Source organism: Lupinus angustifolius, chromosome LG13 (genome assembly GCF_001865875.1).
Source record: "Lupinus angustifolius cultivar Tanjil chromosome LG13, LupAngTanjil_v1.0, whole genome shotgun sequence".
In the NCBI taxonomy this organism is placed as follows: domain Eukaryota; kingdom Viridiplantae; phylum Streptophyta; class Magnoliopsida; order Fabales; family Fabaceae; genus Lupinus; species Lupinus angustifolius.
In genome coordinates this window covers 2,272,261-2,290,064 of record NC_032021.1, presented here as the reverse complement: position 1 = coordinate 2,290,064, position 17,804 = coordinate 2,272,261, and the positions used below count along the sequence as shown (strand labels likewise).

Below are 17,804 nucleotides of genomic sequence, written 5' to 3'. Positions count from 1 at the left end.
GAAGAGAAAAGCAGAGAAAGCCTGAAATTGCATTTAAAATTTGTAACCTGAGATATCTAGAAAGTTATTCCCTTAGCATAAAAAATTAAATTGTAACTAGTCTTTTTACTTGTTTCGTGCACGTTTTCTTTTTTTCAGAAAATGGAAGGAGACAATGAGAACTGAGAAGGAAAAGGATAAAATGCTGACTAGAATTGATACAAACAAATAAATTTACACTAATTGGAGAAGGGGTGAAGCAGTAAGACCTGAGGGTGATTTCTATGAAATATTTGTTTTTATCAGATTCTGCCATAGCTAATTCTGCTTTTATCTATATTTTACTATAATTTTCTGTTCGATTGAATTGTACTAATATATTCACTGAGGGTCTTCATGGTTTGGAATAATAGTCAGATATGGATAACAGTATTAAACATATAAATGATCCTGATAATATTTGATTCTGTGTTTTCATTATGTTTTAGGAATTCATGGCCTCAAATTTCCTTTGACAGATTATTTTAAAGCTTACTTATATCCATGCTGTATGGTCTTTAGTTCTAACAACCACAACATAACTTTGGGAATTGAAAATGAGCTCAGTTCCATTCATCATCAACTACTCCTCTCAATCTCTCACCAGCTCCATCATTTTGTTCTGTAATTGAGCACTGGAACTCCTAGTATTTATACCTATCCTCATAAGAGCCATTATCATCTCATCAAAGCACAAGACAACATTAAACTAGCTAGCAAATACTCCAATGGCACGCCTTCAATCTCTTCCTATGCCCTTGAATGCCATAATCTTTATAGCATTCATATTCTTTGCAGCCACTTCTACTTCTTCAACTCGAATCCTTCTTGAGCTAGAAACACCCCAACCAAAACCACAAGAACCTGATTCTGTACTGTCCCCTGTTTCATCCAGTGTCCCTCCACTGGTTAACACTGCTCCTGCAGCAGCCGCCGGTGCAGTGATAACGGATGCTGATCATGATCACCACGTACTTTCCTTTTTCATGCATGACATTCTGGGTGGCTCGAATCCCACAGCAAGAGCAGTGACTGGAGTTGTAACTAATCCAGCTCTCAATGCTCAAGTTGCATTTGCTAAACCTAATGGCGCAAACATTCCTCTCAACAACGGCATCCCTCAGAACAACAACAACGATGGAATCCTCAACAACAACAATCTCCCTTTCCTCACCGGCCTCAGCGGTAACACAGGGAACGTGTTCAACAATGGGAATGGTTTCTCGGTGGGGAATACGAACCAGGTACCGCAAGGAACGACTGTGCAGCAGTTAATGTTTGGGACAATGACAGTGTTTGATGATGAACTAACAGAAGGGCATGATCTGGGGTCAGGATTGGTGGGGAAAGCACAGGGATTTTACATAGCAAGTGCAATTGATGGAACCAGCCAGGTAATAGCTTTCACTGCCCAGTTTGAGGAAAATGGTTACGCGGATAGTCTCAGCTTCTTCGGTGTGCATAGAACTCAAGTATCAGAATCACAACTTGCCATCATAGGAGGAACTGGAAAATATGTGAATGCTGAGGGCTATGCTATTATTAAGACCTTTCCTGTTACGGACCAGCAGCACAATTCTAATGGACTTGAAACTCTTCTGCAGCTCACTGCTTATCTTTCTTATTAGGGGGGTCCTCTATTTGCATACCATATCAAACCTCTTTATTTACTTCTTACAAAGTTAGACAGGGGATACCAAAGAAACTAAAGGAACTTGTAACTGGTGTGATTAAAGCTTGATTGTTGTTGTATTGATCCTAATTATTCCACCTTATAGCTACTGCTAAATATTTGTATTCGATGTAATGAATGGGATTATGTGAGGATATTGTAAGAAGAAAATGTTATGCCTGAATTTGAGTATGCAAGAAGCCAGTTCATAAGTATTATATTAGTACCATTTAAAAATGAAAATAAAATGAGAGTGAATAACCATTATGAGTTTAATATCTATGCAATCTCAATTTAAAGTTTTTTTTAGATGATCACTATGATGAATTATTCATATGAATGAAAATTATTTTGGAGTAACTAAAAGAGAAAAAAAAATATACACTAACTATGCACTATGCGTAGATCTTTATATGTGCAGTAAATATTACATCATAAGTAAAAATGTTTTTGTTTCAAATAATTCTTTTAATATCTTGCAACATTATTTATTATTATTGTTTTCTTATCCACTCCATTATTAAAGAATAATTTTAAACCCGTTTAAGTAGATTTCTCCCCAACACTTCCAAGTTCCAACCCTCTCTATTCTCATAACATTCAGGCATCTCCTTATTCTACCTTCCAATCACACCTCAACTCTGCATTGTGGTTTCATTGTTCTAAGTTCTAACGATTGATTCATCATCATCTTCTTATTCTACCTTCCAATCACCTCGCATTCGATACAATCATTTTTTGATGTTTCATTTGGTTGGCCACTGTTGTTATTGTATTCCTTCATTCCATTCCATTCCATTCCATTCCTAAACTAGTCAAACTACACTTCCCTTTCGCTTTCCAATTTCCTTTTCTGTCCTCACTGAAACCCATTTTGGTTTATTACTTTCATACTTGAAAAATTTATGAATCACCCAATATCCCAAATGTTCCTCAAAGATCACGAATGTGATCAAAATAGTATGTAGTAAGGATTAAAGTGTCCAAATTACCAACGAGGTTTAGTGGTATAAGACCCCAATGATCCGGGTTTCGACTCCTGGACTTGTTGGGAGGGTAGCAATGAATCCCGAAAGTGATTAGTTCCTTATACCCTTGGTAGTACCAAAAAAAAAGTGGCCAAATTTTTTTGACCAACATTTGGGATTGGCTTCAACATTGTTATTTGGTACACACAAAAAAACTTCAAGGACCAAAATGGGTCTTCAATCCTTTTCTCTATTTGTATGTTTCACTCACTCAGCTCGACTCTTCAACATCCACCTTCATGATTTTCTCTATTTCAAAGGTACCTACTACTATTTACTCCTCTCTTCTATTTTGAGTTTTTTTGCTAATGCCATCTGTGTTTTATTAGAATAAATATCACGTTATTCTGATTATAATTGTTTGAACTTAGTTGAAACAATTATGTCAACTTCCAATGTAACTTATTCTAATTATGGCTTTTAGTTGAAGTTGGTTATTAGCATAATGGAATGGTATTTGAGAAAGCTCTTGTTGCTTTTTATAGCATAAGTGTTATCAAATTGAAGATTCGAATATCAATGATGCAAAGGAAATATGTAATGAATACATTCAGTCCGAGTATAATTTGTTGAATTTAGTTGAACACAATTTTGAAGGTTTTTGAATAGGATATATTAAGGAAATGGTTACCAGTATCCTTCCATTCATTTTCTATTCCTCAATGACAGTTTTAAGGTTTTTCGATCATCCAAACAAACTGCTAGTAAATTATAAAATTTGGGTCAATTCAGAGATGTTTTCTCGGTCCTTGATTGAAGGACTAGTTTTGTCAACGCAATATTTAATTACATATCATTCCCTTTTTTTATGCTCAATTATACTCATTGATAATTGGGTTAATAGTTGGCATCGACTGCAGTTATGATAAGGCTAAGCCTAAGCCTTGTATAAAAATGTGTATGGAAGGGGAAAGAGAAAAGTGGTTAAGTGGTAGTAAAATGCCCAAAATACCCTTAGGTAGTTAAGTTGGTTAGATTTTCTATAAAGGGGACTTGGGGGCTGATTGAAAAGGGGGGGAAAACAGTAGAGTAGTTTTCTGGTTGAGGAACCAGGAAAAGGGTCGAGGGACCTATCAATTGTACTAATCCACTCTTGTAATCTTTCAATTTCTATCAATAAAGTTCTATACAAGCAACCCTACCAAGAACCACTGAATTCTGGTAAGTTTTTGTGTGTTTTCTGTACCAGTGTTTATGAAGTTATAACAAAAATGAAAAAATTGTAGGCAACAATTTATAGATAAGATATTTAAGGCAATTATCAATGGAGTCTTACTTATTCACAAAGGAAATTTTGAATAAACTTTGTTATGTGATGACATCTGATCTACTTAAGAAGATTAAAATTATATTTTATTTACCGCATTGTTTATATGGTACAGTTATTTGTGGTCCCGAGATCAAGCCCTGTGTATGCAGCTGCATTAAATATTGAAGAGAGAGATCTGCTGCCTGTAGTGGTACTACTCGGCTTGAGTAGGATTGCCTCCCGTGAAGAACACTTGTGAGCCCGAACCAAAAATATGGTATATTTATTTACCATGTTAAGATATTCAAGATGGTATTGTAAAGTTTTGAATTGACTTTTCCTTATATCTTGTTTTTTATTAAGGTTAATAAAATTAAAGAAGCATTGTATCAGGCTAGAATTGATCTGAGCCACTTATGAGCTTGCTTGCAGTTTGGTTTGTTAACAACTTAATTTGCAAATTTTGGCTAGTTGTTAACTGAGCTAACCTTGAGTTTTCACATGTCCAAATGATTCACGAGCTCATAAGTCAACTTGATATATTAACGGTGTCAATGATGCTTTATTTGAATATAAATTAGCATTTGATTTTAGTTTTGTTTTGAGTACATTATGTTTTAGCCAAGTATATGTAATAAAAATCGGTTTTATTGAGCTATAATCAAGTGATACAAAACCTCGATATTGCCTGCTTGAGCTCGTGCGAGTCATGAACTCATGGTTAGGTGAGCTCGAGCCCAAAGAACGAGCTTGAGCAAGGCCTGACTTAGCTCAGTTTGACCTCGTTTCTAACACTGCATTATTACTGTGTTCATGGTAAATTATTGTGCATGATGCACAGGTAGAGGCATTGGTATGACATTTTTGTAGTGTGAAACATGATGGGATTGGACTTAGTTGGAATGGACTCTGTGTTTGGATGATGCATGAGAGCATTTACTAGAGTACCTATGCATTTAGATAAAATTATATTTGGATGTTTCAGTGGAGATCTCTGTGTCATTACTCATTAGACTTACTATGAGATAAATTTGTTTTCATTGTTTCTCTTTGGCGTAAACTACATGGATTATTTCAAGCAGACCCTTTGGTAGATATGGATTGGTATTGGTGAACTCTTTTATTTAATTTTTACTTTCTTCTTTAACTGCTTTGTTAAGGTCTTTGTTATCTTTCTCTCTTTATAATAATGTTTTTGAATTAAAATATAAAATATATAATGAATATTATATCCTATTAATGCTGATTTTATCATAAACAGAGTGGTACTCATGAGTAAGGTTTTTCATGGAACTTTTACTTTTAATTTAATAATTTAAACAAAAAGAAAATTCTGAGTTGGAGTATGTTTTGGGCCCCTTTCCTCTTTTTTTGTTAATTCTTGCCCAAATAAAAGGATTTGGTCCTTTGATAAACCTTTGTAGAAATCCAAAGTTCTCTTTAATGTCAAGCCTTTTATTTGAGAAGGTACTTTATAGAATTAATATTGATGGCATATTACAAATTCGTCATCCATATAAGGCTATTCCCCTGATGTGTGTGATGTGTAGTGCTTGCTCAAAATATGTTTCTCAATTGTTTTTACATTGTTCTGCTTGGTTTTTTATGACACTCCTTATTTGGTGAATGTTGGGTGTGCCCTTGGTCTTTGGACTAATTTTTATGGCTACCTTAATGTGCAATATATGCTTCTTTATGGTGTATTGGTTAGAGTGGAACTCTTCTATTTTAAAGAGGTTTCTTTTTCTCCAAACACTTGATCCGTGATAGGATAAGTGATTGGTGTTTATTTGGTGTAAAGTCATGACCCTTTTTATTTCGTTTCTCCAACAAAATATATATTGAGGGATTTGGAAGCTTTACTACCCTGACTTTCTCTTTTTCATGATTGTTTTCTGTTTTGTTCTAGGATCCCTTATTCTCCTAATTCTTTGTAAAAAATTTCTCTTAATCTTAATAATTATTTATTATTAGAAAACAATGTGGGAAATATATGCAATTTTTTATCATAAACTTAGAATCCATAAGTGTAGGCGTGTAGCTCAATGCAGATTAGCTTATGACACTTGGACTGTGATAGGAACACGTCAATCCGCCTTTTCTTAAAATTTATTTGAAATATATGAATAATAATCTTGCTACTAATTACGTGTTTGTGTGTTTCAAACACCAAAAAGACTAAACCCATGTTTTGTCATATTCTCCTAATAATTCAGGGGTGAGACTTCTCTAATGTGAGTTTGCCTATAAAATGAGTAAATAAGGGTGTATCCACCCTTGCTTTGATAAAGTGCATAGCGATTTCAAATCACTGAATAATCTAAGATATGCCCTTACTTTAAAGGCAAACACACTTTAGAGGAGCCTTTTTTCATAATATAGGTAGTTAAAGATTTTAAGCGTAGCCTGAAATTCTAACCTACTAGAACGTTCCGTTGATTATGAGTCAGCAGGGGGCGAATAGTAAAGATATAGGGTTCTAAAAGACTCAATAAGACCTTCACATCTATTATGCTCCTTTGGACTAACCCGTCTATCTCTACCGACAACCCCCTCTCTCCTCCTGTGTATTAGTTGGCTGCAAAATCACGCAAGCAGATATCGTGAGAAACAAAGTAGCTAGCCTGTGGCATCCAGGTTGGTATTCTGCTTCGTTGGCCATCAATTTATGATTGTCATAGAATACCTAGGGTTTGTTTTATCCCAGATGCGAATTACGATTTTCCCATGATTAGGTTTGTGACCTAAATCATGGTTTTGTTGGGGGTATTGAATTAAAAAAATGGCAGTAAGAAACATGGATCTATTTCTTTTATTCCTTTTGTATGATCTTTTATTGAAATGAAATGAACATTTTGCATCATCTGCTTGGTTAGGAAAGTAAAAATCACTTGAATAAATGAAGAATAAAGTGTAAATACTTGATTAAATGGAGAATATCTTGAGAATCTATATTTTGCCAACTTTTACTTTGTGAAGTAGTAATTACTTCACGCAACATGTCCATGTATAGCAATATATTATTTGCTCTAGTCTCCCACCCACATATGTCACTGATATGCACTTAGAAGAAATTGAGATATTTTAAAGTTGTGAAGTGTGATGTTTTTTGTTGGTAATTTTAGGTGTCTGTCGAAGCAGTTATATATGTTTAACCTTGAAAATCGGCTTCCTTTTCCTGTCTATGCCTTTCATCAGTTTTATGTAGAGGGTTATGAACTGAATACTTATATTCTTGAATTGAAGACATGTTATATGAGTATGTGATGACAATGGATTTATAGTTTTTGAGACCTTTCCATGGTTAGGTTGTCTGTTAAAAGTGAATTAGTGAGTTAGATATTTTCTTTTAGAGAAGCAGTTAAAACTTTGAAGGTTGAAAGTGGACATGGTTAATTTAGGAGATTACTTTCTGATGCCATTTTGTTGCCTTGCAAGTCATGTTCCATGCTTCAAAACTTTATATACTGAATATCAACCTTCTTGTCAGGATTACGGATAGTTCAGATTGGAAGTCTTCTTGAAAGAGAGCTACCTCTGCTTTGATGGCTGTACCAGACACAAAAATTAGAAGGTGCTCAAGTGCTTGTGATCATATAACAATTTTCCTCTAAAATATAAACTTGTTCTTGGTCTAACTGTTTGCCATTCTCGGCGACTTTGACATAAACTAGCTGCTTTCTCAGCCCAAGGGGAAAGTTAACAATTATCTTGTGCTCATTCAAGCACACTGACTACTTGAGCTATATATGTCACTTTTTCTAATTCATATTGCTAACATATACTTGTTCTATCTTCATAATAACTTCCAAGAATGAGGATCAGCACAGACGAACCATCTAGCCGTCGTGCAAAGGTAAGTACCAAACACATAAGTATAACTCGGATAAATTAAACTCCTTTTCTCCCACATCAACCTTCTTAGTAGCTGGAGGGTGAATATGTTTTATTTGTTTGAACAGGTGATAGACTTGAGATTGGCAGTGGAGGAATTGAATGGGATTAACTCACAGGATCTTTATAGATTACTGAAGGATGCTGAAAATTTTACTATTCACTACCTTACCAAAAAAGAATCGCTACTGAAGGTTGTCTCATGCTCAACATCATAATGATATTTTATTTTAGTTTTGTTAGACTGTTTGTTCTAATTGTGTTTCTGCACAGATTGATATGGACAAGCTTGTGAAACATCTTCCAGTGCATCTTACTGAGGTGTTAATGAGATCTGGTAGAGATGAAGGCGTGTTCAGATACTTGTTATGTGGTATTCGTCTGTTGCATTCCTTGTGCAATGTAGCCCCCCGGCTTCCTAAATTTGATCAGGTTAATATTCAAAATGCTTATTAACGTTTATTGTGTTTTCCTTCTCCTAGTTTTTTATGTTTATTTTCTTGTGGGGCAAAGACATTTTATCTAATAGTTGAAGAATATTGCAGGATTTCCTCAAAAGTTTGAGCAACATTTATTGTGTACTAAATAATGGTTTGGTAGCCAGAAACTGACTCTGTGGGTGTAAATTCAGTAATGATTTTGGTTATATACTATCTTCTAAGTTTTAAATGATGAGTGATGAACAAGTTACTATAGAACTAATCCTAATCTGGATGGAGTCACCATCTCTGTTTCTTTTTTTTACTATTCTAATCGATTGCTATATATTTTTTTACCAAGAGACACACATAAATATGAGTTTTATGGGAGTTGTATTCTTTCCTATGCATGTTGCTTTTTAATATAAAAATAGTATGCTGTGGTTGCCTATGCTTATTTATTTTACAAAATAGGTTATAGAAACCCTGTGGTGGTAGAATCTGATTTCCATATTTGGAATATGATTACAGATTTTTCTGGATGATGTGGTAATATTGGAACAGCTAATGGATTTGGTTTTCTACATGCTTGTTGTTCTTAGTGGCTACAGACAGGTTTTCTTTAGTTATTATCTCTGCAGTTTCATCTTCTGTACTGTGTATCTGTGCTGAAGTTTCCATTGTGCTGCAGGAAGACAATGCTTTTAGTCATATGTACCTTTTGCATTCAGCTCTTGTAGCATGCGACCTATGTCTATTAACAGGGTTTATTTCGCCACAATGGCGAGAAACTGTACCTGTATTGCTTGCACATCCAAAGGTACAAGTTTACCGCCCTATGTTATAGTTGCTGGATCTAAATCTTGTACTCTGTTGGCATCCATTAGACAGAGCTGGTAAAAATTGATTTTTATGATGTCTACACTATTTCAAATCTTTTTTTACTTAACTCTGAAATACGTCAAACTAAAACTTGTATTTTCCCGTAGCACTTTGAAGAGGGATTTTTGGTGTCAAAAATTGCTTCTTGACCCTAAAAAATATTCTGAAATGCGTCTATACTGGCTAATTGTTAACTTTTCTGGGACAGGTTGACATGTTTATGGAAGCAGCTTTTGGATCAGTTCGCATGGTTGTTAGGTTTCTCGAGATTACACTAGTAGCTTGCTACCTAGACTTTTCCATGGAATCAAATCTGACAGCTGAACAAGTACTTTATTACCTCTGCCAGCAGTGTGAGGCTTCATTGCAGTTTCTTCAGTCATTATGCCAACAAAAGTTGTTTACGGAGCGGCTGCTTAAGAATAAGGTTTTCCAAACTAATACTTTAAAAATTAGAGTAACACATCTAGAGGTGTTTATGCAACTAAACTTGTGTAACAAAAATTGGAAAAACACATCAGTGTAAATTAAAATAAATCTTAAACCATTGAATACTTTTTTATTGAAAGACTTTCTTCCAAAGTCTACTGTTGGGTACTTGGATTACAATTTTACATTCATAATGAATACTTTTAGGTTTGCCAATATTTTTCCCAGCCATTCTTTAATACTTATCTAGATGCTACTATTCATGAAATACTGTATTTTGATGGTGTTGTTACCCCAATTAAAAGCTGACCACTCTACTAACTAAAGTTAAATGTGGTGCACCAGAAATGATTAATAGTTAACAGAAGAGGGGGTTTAAGGTGACAAGGACTTCATTTGATAAACTGGCAACTTCACCAGTGTAAAAGATTGTTAATGTCAATTCATTAATTTGATTGATGGGTGGAATCAATTACTCTTTATTCTTACATGACACATTAAATATTAAATGCATGTGTATTTTCTACTTAATTTCAGGAACTGTGTAGAAAGGGCAGCATTCTTTTTCTGGCTCAATCCATCTTGAAGCTTGACAGTCAACATTCTTTCCCGACTAGGATTGTGGCTGCTATTTCGAGGCTAAAGGCTAAAATATTATCCATTGTGAGTCGAATGGAAAAATCTGTTACAAACCCCGGCTTTTTTGCATTTAATTTATTAGAAGGCAACCCTTGACACTAGTGTAAGGTTTCTGCCTTATGATCTGGTGGTCAAAGGTTCTAGTCATGGAAACAACCTCTCTGTTATGGGTGCAAGGTTGTGTACATTTAACCCTCCCTAGACCTCATGATAGTAGGAGCCTTGTACACTAGGCAACCTATTTTTTCAATAATTTTTACCTATTAATAATACTGTCACTACTTTCTTTACACAGCTGCTCAGTTTGTGTGAAGCAGAAAGCCTTTCTTTTCTTGATGAAGTTGCCAGTTCATCACAAAGTTTAGATGTGGCTAAATCTATTGCGTTGCTGGTGAGTTTTCAGCCGTTAGCATATAATGCAAATCTTTTGAAGATAAAGGACTCCACTGTTTGTGCTGTTTTGTGGATAAGTCGTTGATGAAAAGTATTGCATGAGGTTATTTAAATTTGATTGTATCTGGTAAAGCCACCAAGGATTAGAGACGCTTAGCCTTTCGTAGGAAGAAGCACTTCTTCCTTACTGTCGATCTTGGACTTGAGCGACAAATAGGAGCGGAAACAGGTCGAACCACCTATTACTTGGCCTATAACAGGCCATGCTAGGCTTTTTGGTAAACAGGTCAGACTAAAAGCCTATTTAGCTTAACAAACCAGGCTTTAGGCCATCTAAAAGGCTTATTAAGCCTAACAGTCCGATCTATTTAATTATACTATATATTAATATTTATATTATAATATTTTAATATATATTCATTATATATGAAAGTTTAATATAAAATATATATACAAAAATATAATTTAACTGTTACCGTTAGATTAATCTATTTAAAAGGGGACATCTTAGCCTATTTAAAGGCAGACTTGCTGGCTTATTTAAAGACCTTATTGCATAATAAACTTTAAATATGTTAGCAGACCGGACTTTTAAACAGACCAAACCTAGACTTTAAAAAAGTTAAATAGGTAAACATGCCAGACCCAAATTGTCATATGCTGTATGCTAGACCTGCTTAAGGCAAAGCATGACCTGACCTCTTTTCACCACCAGCGGCAAAGGATTCCCAATGGGGGAATTTAGATGCCCTGATCGCTTAATGGTAGATAGTTGTTGTGTGAGAGTAGAGAGTACAAAGTAAGACTGGTTATGTGTGAGGTTGCCATGGCCTTATATAGGAGAGATTCTAGCATGTATAGGTGAGTTTGTTATACCCTGTGAGCCTTAGGATATTGGGACCAGATTGGCCCTATGTAGTAACAGGAGTCACCCTAGCTTGAAGCCATGTATGGTGTCAAAGCTCAAGAGTCTATAAATGCCCCAATCAAGTCTCCAACTCCAGTTCTCGAGACAATTGGGAACATGTTGTATTCTCAACCACTCACATTATTCATTAGTATCCTCCGAGAATGTTACCCATCAACCGAGGTTGGAAATCTAGTGTAAAACAAGTTAAATACTTTGAATTTTTGAGCAGAATTGTGAGTTTTTAAGGAATACTTTAAATTGATAATTTGTTATGATGGCCAGCAGTGTTTAATGCTTGAGTGCATCATAGATTGGGAGTACCTGATGGCCTTGAATGCTTGAATGCATCAAGTGTGTCAGTGTCTTTACTATCTGGTCCTTGCTTTTAAAATTGTTGTCATGATGTAGGTTCTTGACTTGTTGAAGACTGCTTTTGGAAGAGATTCAGGGCATCTCACTGCTGCTGACAGAAGTTGTCCAATGGGGTTACTACACCTCAATGCCATGCGTGTAGCTGCCATCCTCACTGATGATTCAAACTTCCGATCTTACATCATAGATTGTTTTGTAAGTTATCATTGTCATAATATATAGAGTTAACTTGCTTTTGTATTATTGATTTACTCCCATTATGCCACTGAAATAATTTTAGTTGGTGGTAGCATTTCTACTTTGATTGTGTAATTTCACAAAATTTGATTCATGAGAAAGATGATAAAATCTCAAAAGAAACCCGTCCCTTGTATTTCTCATTTATTTGTAGTTAATGCATTATCTGCATTTTTTTGATTTGTCAAATGTCCATTATTTGCTAATTTGGCTGTTGTTTGCATGTGATTCCAGACTGATGTTCTGTCAGCAATAATCTCACTCTCCCATGGAGATTTTTTATCTTGTTGGTGTTCATCTAATCTCCTAGAAACAGAGGAAGATGCAACTCTTGAATATGATACATTTACTGCAGTCGGATGGATTTTGGATAATACTACATCACCCGATCAACAGAACCCAACCATTTTGGAATTGAGCCTAATCCCTAAGAGCATGTCTCGTGCTTATTATGCGCATCATAGGACATCATTATTTGTCAAGGTCATTGCAAATCTTTATTGTTTTCTTCCAGACATCTGTAAAGGTTGGTTATTTGCCAAAGCTCTACAAAATTTTCACACAATTTGATTGTTTTACATATCATTTATCCTTTTCTAAAAGAAAATAATTTGTTAATCTCCAGAACAGGAGAGGAACCATTTCATTCTCAAGTTCCTGCACTGCTTGCAAATGGATCTATCTAACTTGCTGCCTGGGTTTTCTTTTCCTTCTGATGCTCCTAAAGCTGCCACTGCTAGCAAGAATCTCCGTAATGATTGTTCTAAATATTTTGGAAATATGCCAGCAATATTTTGCTATTTCCTTACAAGTAACTTTATTTTGTAGGCTCACTGATAATTCAAGCAGAATCTTTGGTCCCAGACTTTTTAAATCCGGAAGATGTACAACTTCTAAGGTCACTTATCATCTCTTAATCCCTTTGTAATGTTGACTGCTGCACAATTGATTTTGGACAGTTGTTTTGATGGCTAATCATCTATAAGACATATATGAGTGTGTTTGTGGGTGTATGTATATATATGATGGTTTGTGTGTAATCATCTCCTTAAGCTAACTGATTGATGAAGATGGTCATAATTTGTATTATAAATGACTATGCCGGATGTTTGGACGAGGTTTCAAGGATGGTCTGCAACAAGTTGCATACTTATGAATTAGATTTTAATAATTAAATGATGTTTGGTATAAAGAGGGAGAGCTTGTTGTAGGCACCATATGGAGATATGGAGTCAGGGAACCTTCAGGCTCATTGCATGCTATGACGTCTTGACTCTTAAGGACAGATTAGCAAAATTAATACAACTTTTCTATCGACAAAATGAGAAGAAAAACCCGAAAGGGAGTTAACATTTTCTTTTGTGGCTTCATGACACCAACGTTATGAATGGCAATCCACCTTTTCTTTTCCTGTACATTATACCAATTATTTTGTAAAATTTTGAATATCTATGTAACTATACTAAAACTTCTGACTTGTCTGAATAATGTGTATTGTAAAATCAATTTTGCTATTATATTTTATTTTATCTGTCTTCTGATCATTTGTACATTCAACTTAAGTTGCAAATCTTTTGCAGGGTATTTTTTGGTCAACTACAATCATTAATTACTTCTACTGCCTTTGAGGGAAATCGTGTTCAAGTAATTTTTTTATCTTTCTGAACTGCTAACATAGTTTGTTTCTGACCTATTCTCTTATATTTTTCATAAAAAAATTTCCTTCTACTGTGTTAGAGAAACTTAGGATAACAATAAGCAATATCATGTCTGTTCGAGGTTCTTTTAAATTACAAATGCATTTAGTTGTTATGCTGTGTAGCTATGTGTGTTTAACTATAGTTATGACTTGTGATATTACTGTGCCAATCAAACTGTAAAACCGAGTAAATCCTTATTTTGTCCTCTGACGATACAAACGTCTTCACTTTAGTCCTAAAAAATGTTGTCATCAATTCAGTCCCTTAATTAAATTGTTCCTTCTTTGTTATTGAGAAATGAGTCTAAAGGAGCCCCAATTTATGGACTAATTTATTGCCGTTTTGCATGATTGTGGGACTAAATTGATTTCCAAAGAATTTGGAGGACAAAAGTTGTTACTCTTGATTATTGAGGGGCTAGATTCATGTAAAGAAATTTGGAGGATCAAAGTGGTGTCACTTTTGATTATTAAGGGACTAATAGATGACAAAATTCTTTCAACTACCAAAGTGATTAATGATTATACTTGTATCTTTGGCGGACAAAAAGAAGAGTTTACTCAAACTAATTTTACCTTAGAACTAGGCAATGCTTTTAATTGTTTAATAACGATATAAGCAACTCTCAAATTGGGTTTTCTGGTTATCATCTAGTTTATCTTCAACACAATGAACAGTAAAGTTTGATTTCCTGTAGGATGCTCAGATTACAAGGGGATGCTCACCATCTCTGCGAGTAAACATAAACCATGCTGAACTTAATAAGAGGAGTGGTAACAGGAAGGGTGGAATGTCTGAGACTCCAGCATTTCCAGGCATTTTCCAGCATAATACCACAGCTGAAAATACAAATCAAGGACGTGACCTAAGTAGGAAAGAGCGCATAGAAGGTAAAGGTATATCAGGAAAAATTGTATTCGGAGGAACAAGAGATGTGGACAAGGACCTTCAGAATGCTGAAACAAGTGATTCAGATGCTATAAAGATGGTTGGAGAAAGTCCAGAGAATGAAAAGACTGAAACAGTGCAGAGAAGAAAACGAAAGCGAACTATAATGAATGATGAACAGTTGACTCTGATTGAGAGGGCTATCTTGGACGAGCCTGATATGCAGCGAAATGCAGCTTCACTTCAATCATGGGCTGAAGAATTAAGTCTTCATGTACGTGAAATGCAGCTCTAAACTAATAGTTAATATTTCATTGACATATTTTCTTCTCTTAAGAGTTTCCTTTCATTATGTTTTCCAGGGTTCCGAGATTACCTCTTCTCAGCTTAAAAATTGGTAAGGGTGCCCTTTTTCTCACATTGCAAAACAAATACTTCGTTTATTTTTTATTTTTCATGCTCCTGTGGAAGACTCTGGTCCTTTAAGATTACCTTTTTGCTCACATGGGATTATATAGCAAAACATCTAGTGTCAACTCATAAAATGAATTCTTGCTTTTCCCAAATTATTGTGGTATGTTGTTTAAGTTCTTATGAAAGCTCAGCTGTTACTAGGGTATATATCTTCTTTCTCACATCTAGTTTTTATAATCTATGGTGTCCAAATATGATTAATGTTTCTTTTAGTTTTTCTAACTAATTTATGGTGTAAAAGAATGATAAATAAAGCCTTGTATGTGATAAGGCAAATAAATATCAGAGGGAAGAAGTTGTTGCTGTCTAAAATATTTATTTGCATTTTTTGGACATCGACATCTTATTTGGTATTAGCCTGTAATATATTTTAGTCAACTGTATCTGCACATAGCTATGTCAAATTATTTTCTAGTCAATTTGATTTACCATGAAATTCCATGTGTGTCTTGTCAGGTTGAACAATCGAAAAGCTAGGCTAGCCCGCACAGTTAAGGATGTTCAACCAGATGTAGGCAATCGAGTCCCAGAAAAGCAAAGAGGGCTGATTCTAGGGTCCCATGACTCTCCTGATAGTATCCGCCATGCTTCAAAAGCAAGAAAAGATCTTAATCTCACAAGAATAGCTTCTGGCGATAATCCTGACCCTTCCATAGCCAAATTTGTGGACCCCGGTCATCCAAAACATGTTCGATGTGTTGCTGGTCAGTATGTCAGGGTTCTAGATCCATGGAGAAATGACATTGGCAAAGGGAAGATAGTTCAAGTGCATGGTACATGGTATGGTAAGAGGTTGGAGAAATCGCAAGCCTGTGTTGTTGATGTTTATGAGCTCAATGTCGATAAAGGACTTCCGCTACCCTTCCCGTCAGAAGCCACTGGCACCTCATTTGCAGAGGCTGAAACAAAGTTTGGTGTCATGAGAGTGTTATGGGGTTTTCACAATCTTCATGTGTTGCAGTCTGAATGAGTTCAATGATACTTTTGTGCCTCATCTTTTGCTGCCAGCTTCAAGGAGAAAACCTTAGCAAGGAAATATAGCTTATGGTATTAACATAAGTTTACAGCAGCAAAAATAATTAGTAGCTTATTCTACAAAACATGTTTATAAGAAATATCTAGCGACATTTAATTGACATTCTGCAGAGCAAGGTAGGACTTGCTGAGATTTGAAAGTATATGGTTTCCATATGTTGAACTTGTTTATCAGAAATTTGTAGCATCATTGCAAATTTGCAATTGACAATCTGCAGGGCAAGGTAAAGACTAAGATTTGAAATTTGTGTTGTTCTTAAAACTGTTTAATTCAAATCCTTTCACATAGTTTGAATTTTTAGGTAGTTGGAACACATAGATAAATAGTTACCAACAATGCGTTGATCTAGTGATATAAGACTCTGCTAGATTCTAAAAAGACCAAAAGATCAAGGGTTCGATTCCTATGAGTGGCATTTGTTGGTAGGAGTAGCAAAATACCCTAAAAAAGATTAGTTCATTGCCCATATGGTGATGGATTACTCCTAGTAGTAGGGCTGGAAACGAACTGAACCGATTCGAACCAAAGTTCAGCTCGATAAGGATTGGTTCGACTTTAAACTTGACTCGAGTTTGATACGAGTTATTTGTTGAGCTCGAGTTCGGCTCGGTTAAAGTTCGTGAACTGTTCGGCTCAGTTCGAATTGGTTCATTTGGACAATTTAAATAGTTAATTAATTTTTAAAAAATACTACAAAAAGTTTTATACATATAAATATAACCTTGTTTATATATATAATAAAAATAAATATAAAAAATAATACATGAGTCATAATAAACATAAAAATTAGTTTATATATTATCCAATTCAAGTTCGGCTCGTTTATTTAACGAGCTCAATTTTCAACTTGGGTTTGGCTCATTTGGTTCATGAACCAAGTTTATCGAGCTAAATAACAAATCGAGTTTTGAACGAATACTGAGTTGGTTCAGTTCATTGTCAGCCCTACTTAGTACTACAAAAAAATATGTATTTAAATGATTAGTAACATAGGAAAAGAATGGTTATTTTAGAGCAAGTGTAAGGTTGAGTTGCTTAGCTCTAAGCAACAACAATTCTTACATATTTTTCAACGATTGTGTGGACTAGGAATTAGAGCATCACTAACACAAGGAGCTTTGCAAGATGCTTAAGTCAAGGGCATGGTGGATGCAAGCTCCTAACGGTTCGAGCACGCTGGCTAGGCGCATCTTCATATGATGCATAGCATAGGGAAGTTGCATTCTTTAACATTGACTCCGCTCCAAATCTCTACCCTTTGCATAACAAAGAGAGAGTATTAGAATTCAATCAACACTTAATCAATGTGAAAATTTGTAGGCTTCATTTATAAATATTGATGATTCTTGACATTGGAGCAAAATTTTAATGGAATTGGTTAGAATATTGGCAAGTGTAAAATAATGTAAATATTGTGCAAGAACCATTTTAGTTCTTAGCATTGGAGGCACTCTTATGCTTGGCACTTTAGAGCAAATTTTCAGCAATTATGGACCCTTTTAAATTAAGTATGTATTGTATAACTATAAAATTACCACTTCATTAAAAATATTAGATTGATAAT

General features: G+C 34.9%; 2 protein-coding genes across 3 annotated transcripts; both read left to right on the top strand.

Annotated features, from left to right (window-relative positions):
• On the top strand, positions 433-1,902 carry LOC109363361 (dirigent protein 25-like). The gene has a single exon (XM_019609606.1). The coding sequence runs from the start codon at positions 747-749 to the stop codon at positions 1,644-1,646; it is 900 nt and encodes a 299-aa protein (XP_019465151.1). The 5' UTR covers positions 433-746; the 3' UTR covers positions 1,647-1,902.
• On the top strand, positions 2,268-16,426 carry LOC109325542 (nodulin homeobox-like). 2 transcript variants are annotated; one of them, XM_019557964.1, is made up of 19 exons: positions 2,268-2,978; positions 4,101-4,244; positions 7,458-7,541; positions 7,781-7,823; positions 7,930-8,055; positions 8,135-8,293; positions 8,812-8,895; positions 8,972-9,100; positions 9,371-9,589; positions 10,129-10,254; positions 10,526-10,621; positions 11,942-12,100; positions 12,377-12,668; positions 12,768-12,893; positions 12,971-13,040; positions 13,723-13,786; positions 14,540-15,004; positions 15,093-15,127; positions 15,661-16,426. In XM_019557964.1, exons 3-19 carry the CDS (start codon positions 7,513-7,515, stop codon positions 16,172-16,174), a joined length of 2,736 nt encoding a protein of 911 aa, XP_019413509.1. In that variant the 5' UTR covers positions 2,268-2,978; positions 4,101-4,244; positions 7,458-7,512; the 3' UTR covers positions 16,175-16,426. The 2 variants fall into 2 exon arrangements, with proteins under 2 accessions (XP_019413509.1, XP_019413510.1); XM_019557965.1 differs by lacking the exons at positions 2,268-2,978; positions 4,101-4,244 and adding an exon at positions 6,050-6,604.

Excerpts from the sequence above, each read along its gene's own strand:
- LOC109363361 (XM_019609606.1), top strand. The coding sequence starts at position 747 with ATGGCACGCCTTCAATCTCTTCCTATGCCCTTGAATGCCATAATCTTT.
- LOC109325542 (XM_019557964.1), top strand. The coding sequence starts at position 7,513 with ATGGCTGTACCAGACACAAAAATTAGAAG. Across the intron at positions 8,294-8,811 it reads GGCTTCCTAAATTTGATCAG|ATTTTTCTGGATGATGTGGT; the intron begins GTTAATATTCAA and ends ATATGATTACAG. Across the intron at positions 12,669-12,767 it reads TCTTCCAGACATCTGTAAAG|AACAGGAGAGGAACCATTTC; the intron begins GTTGGTTATTTG and ends GTTAATCTCCAG.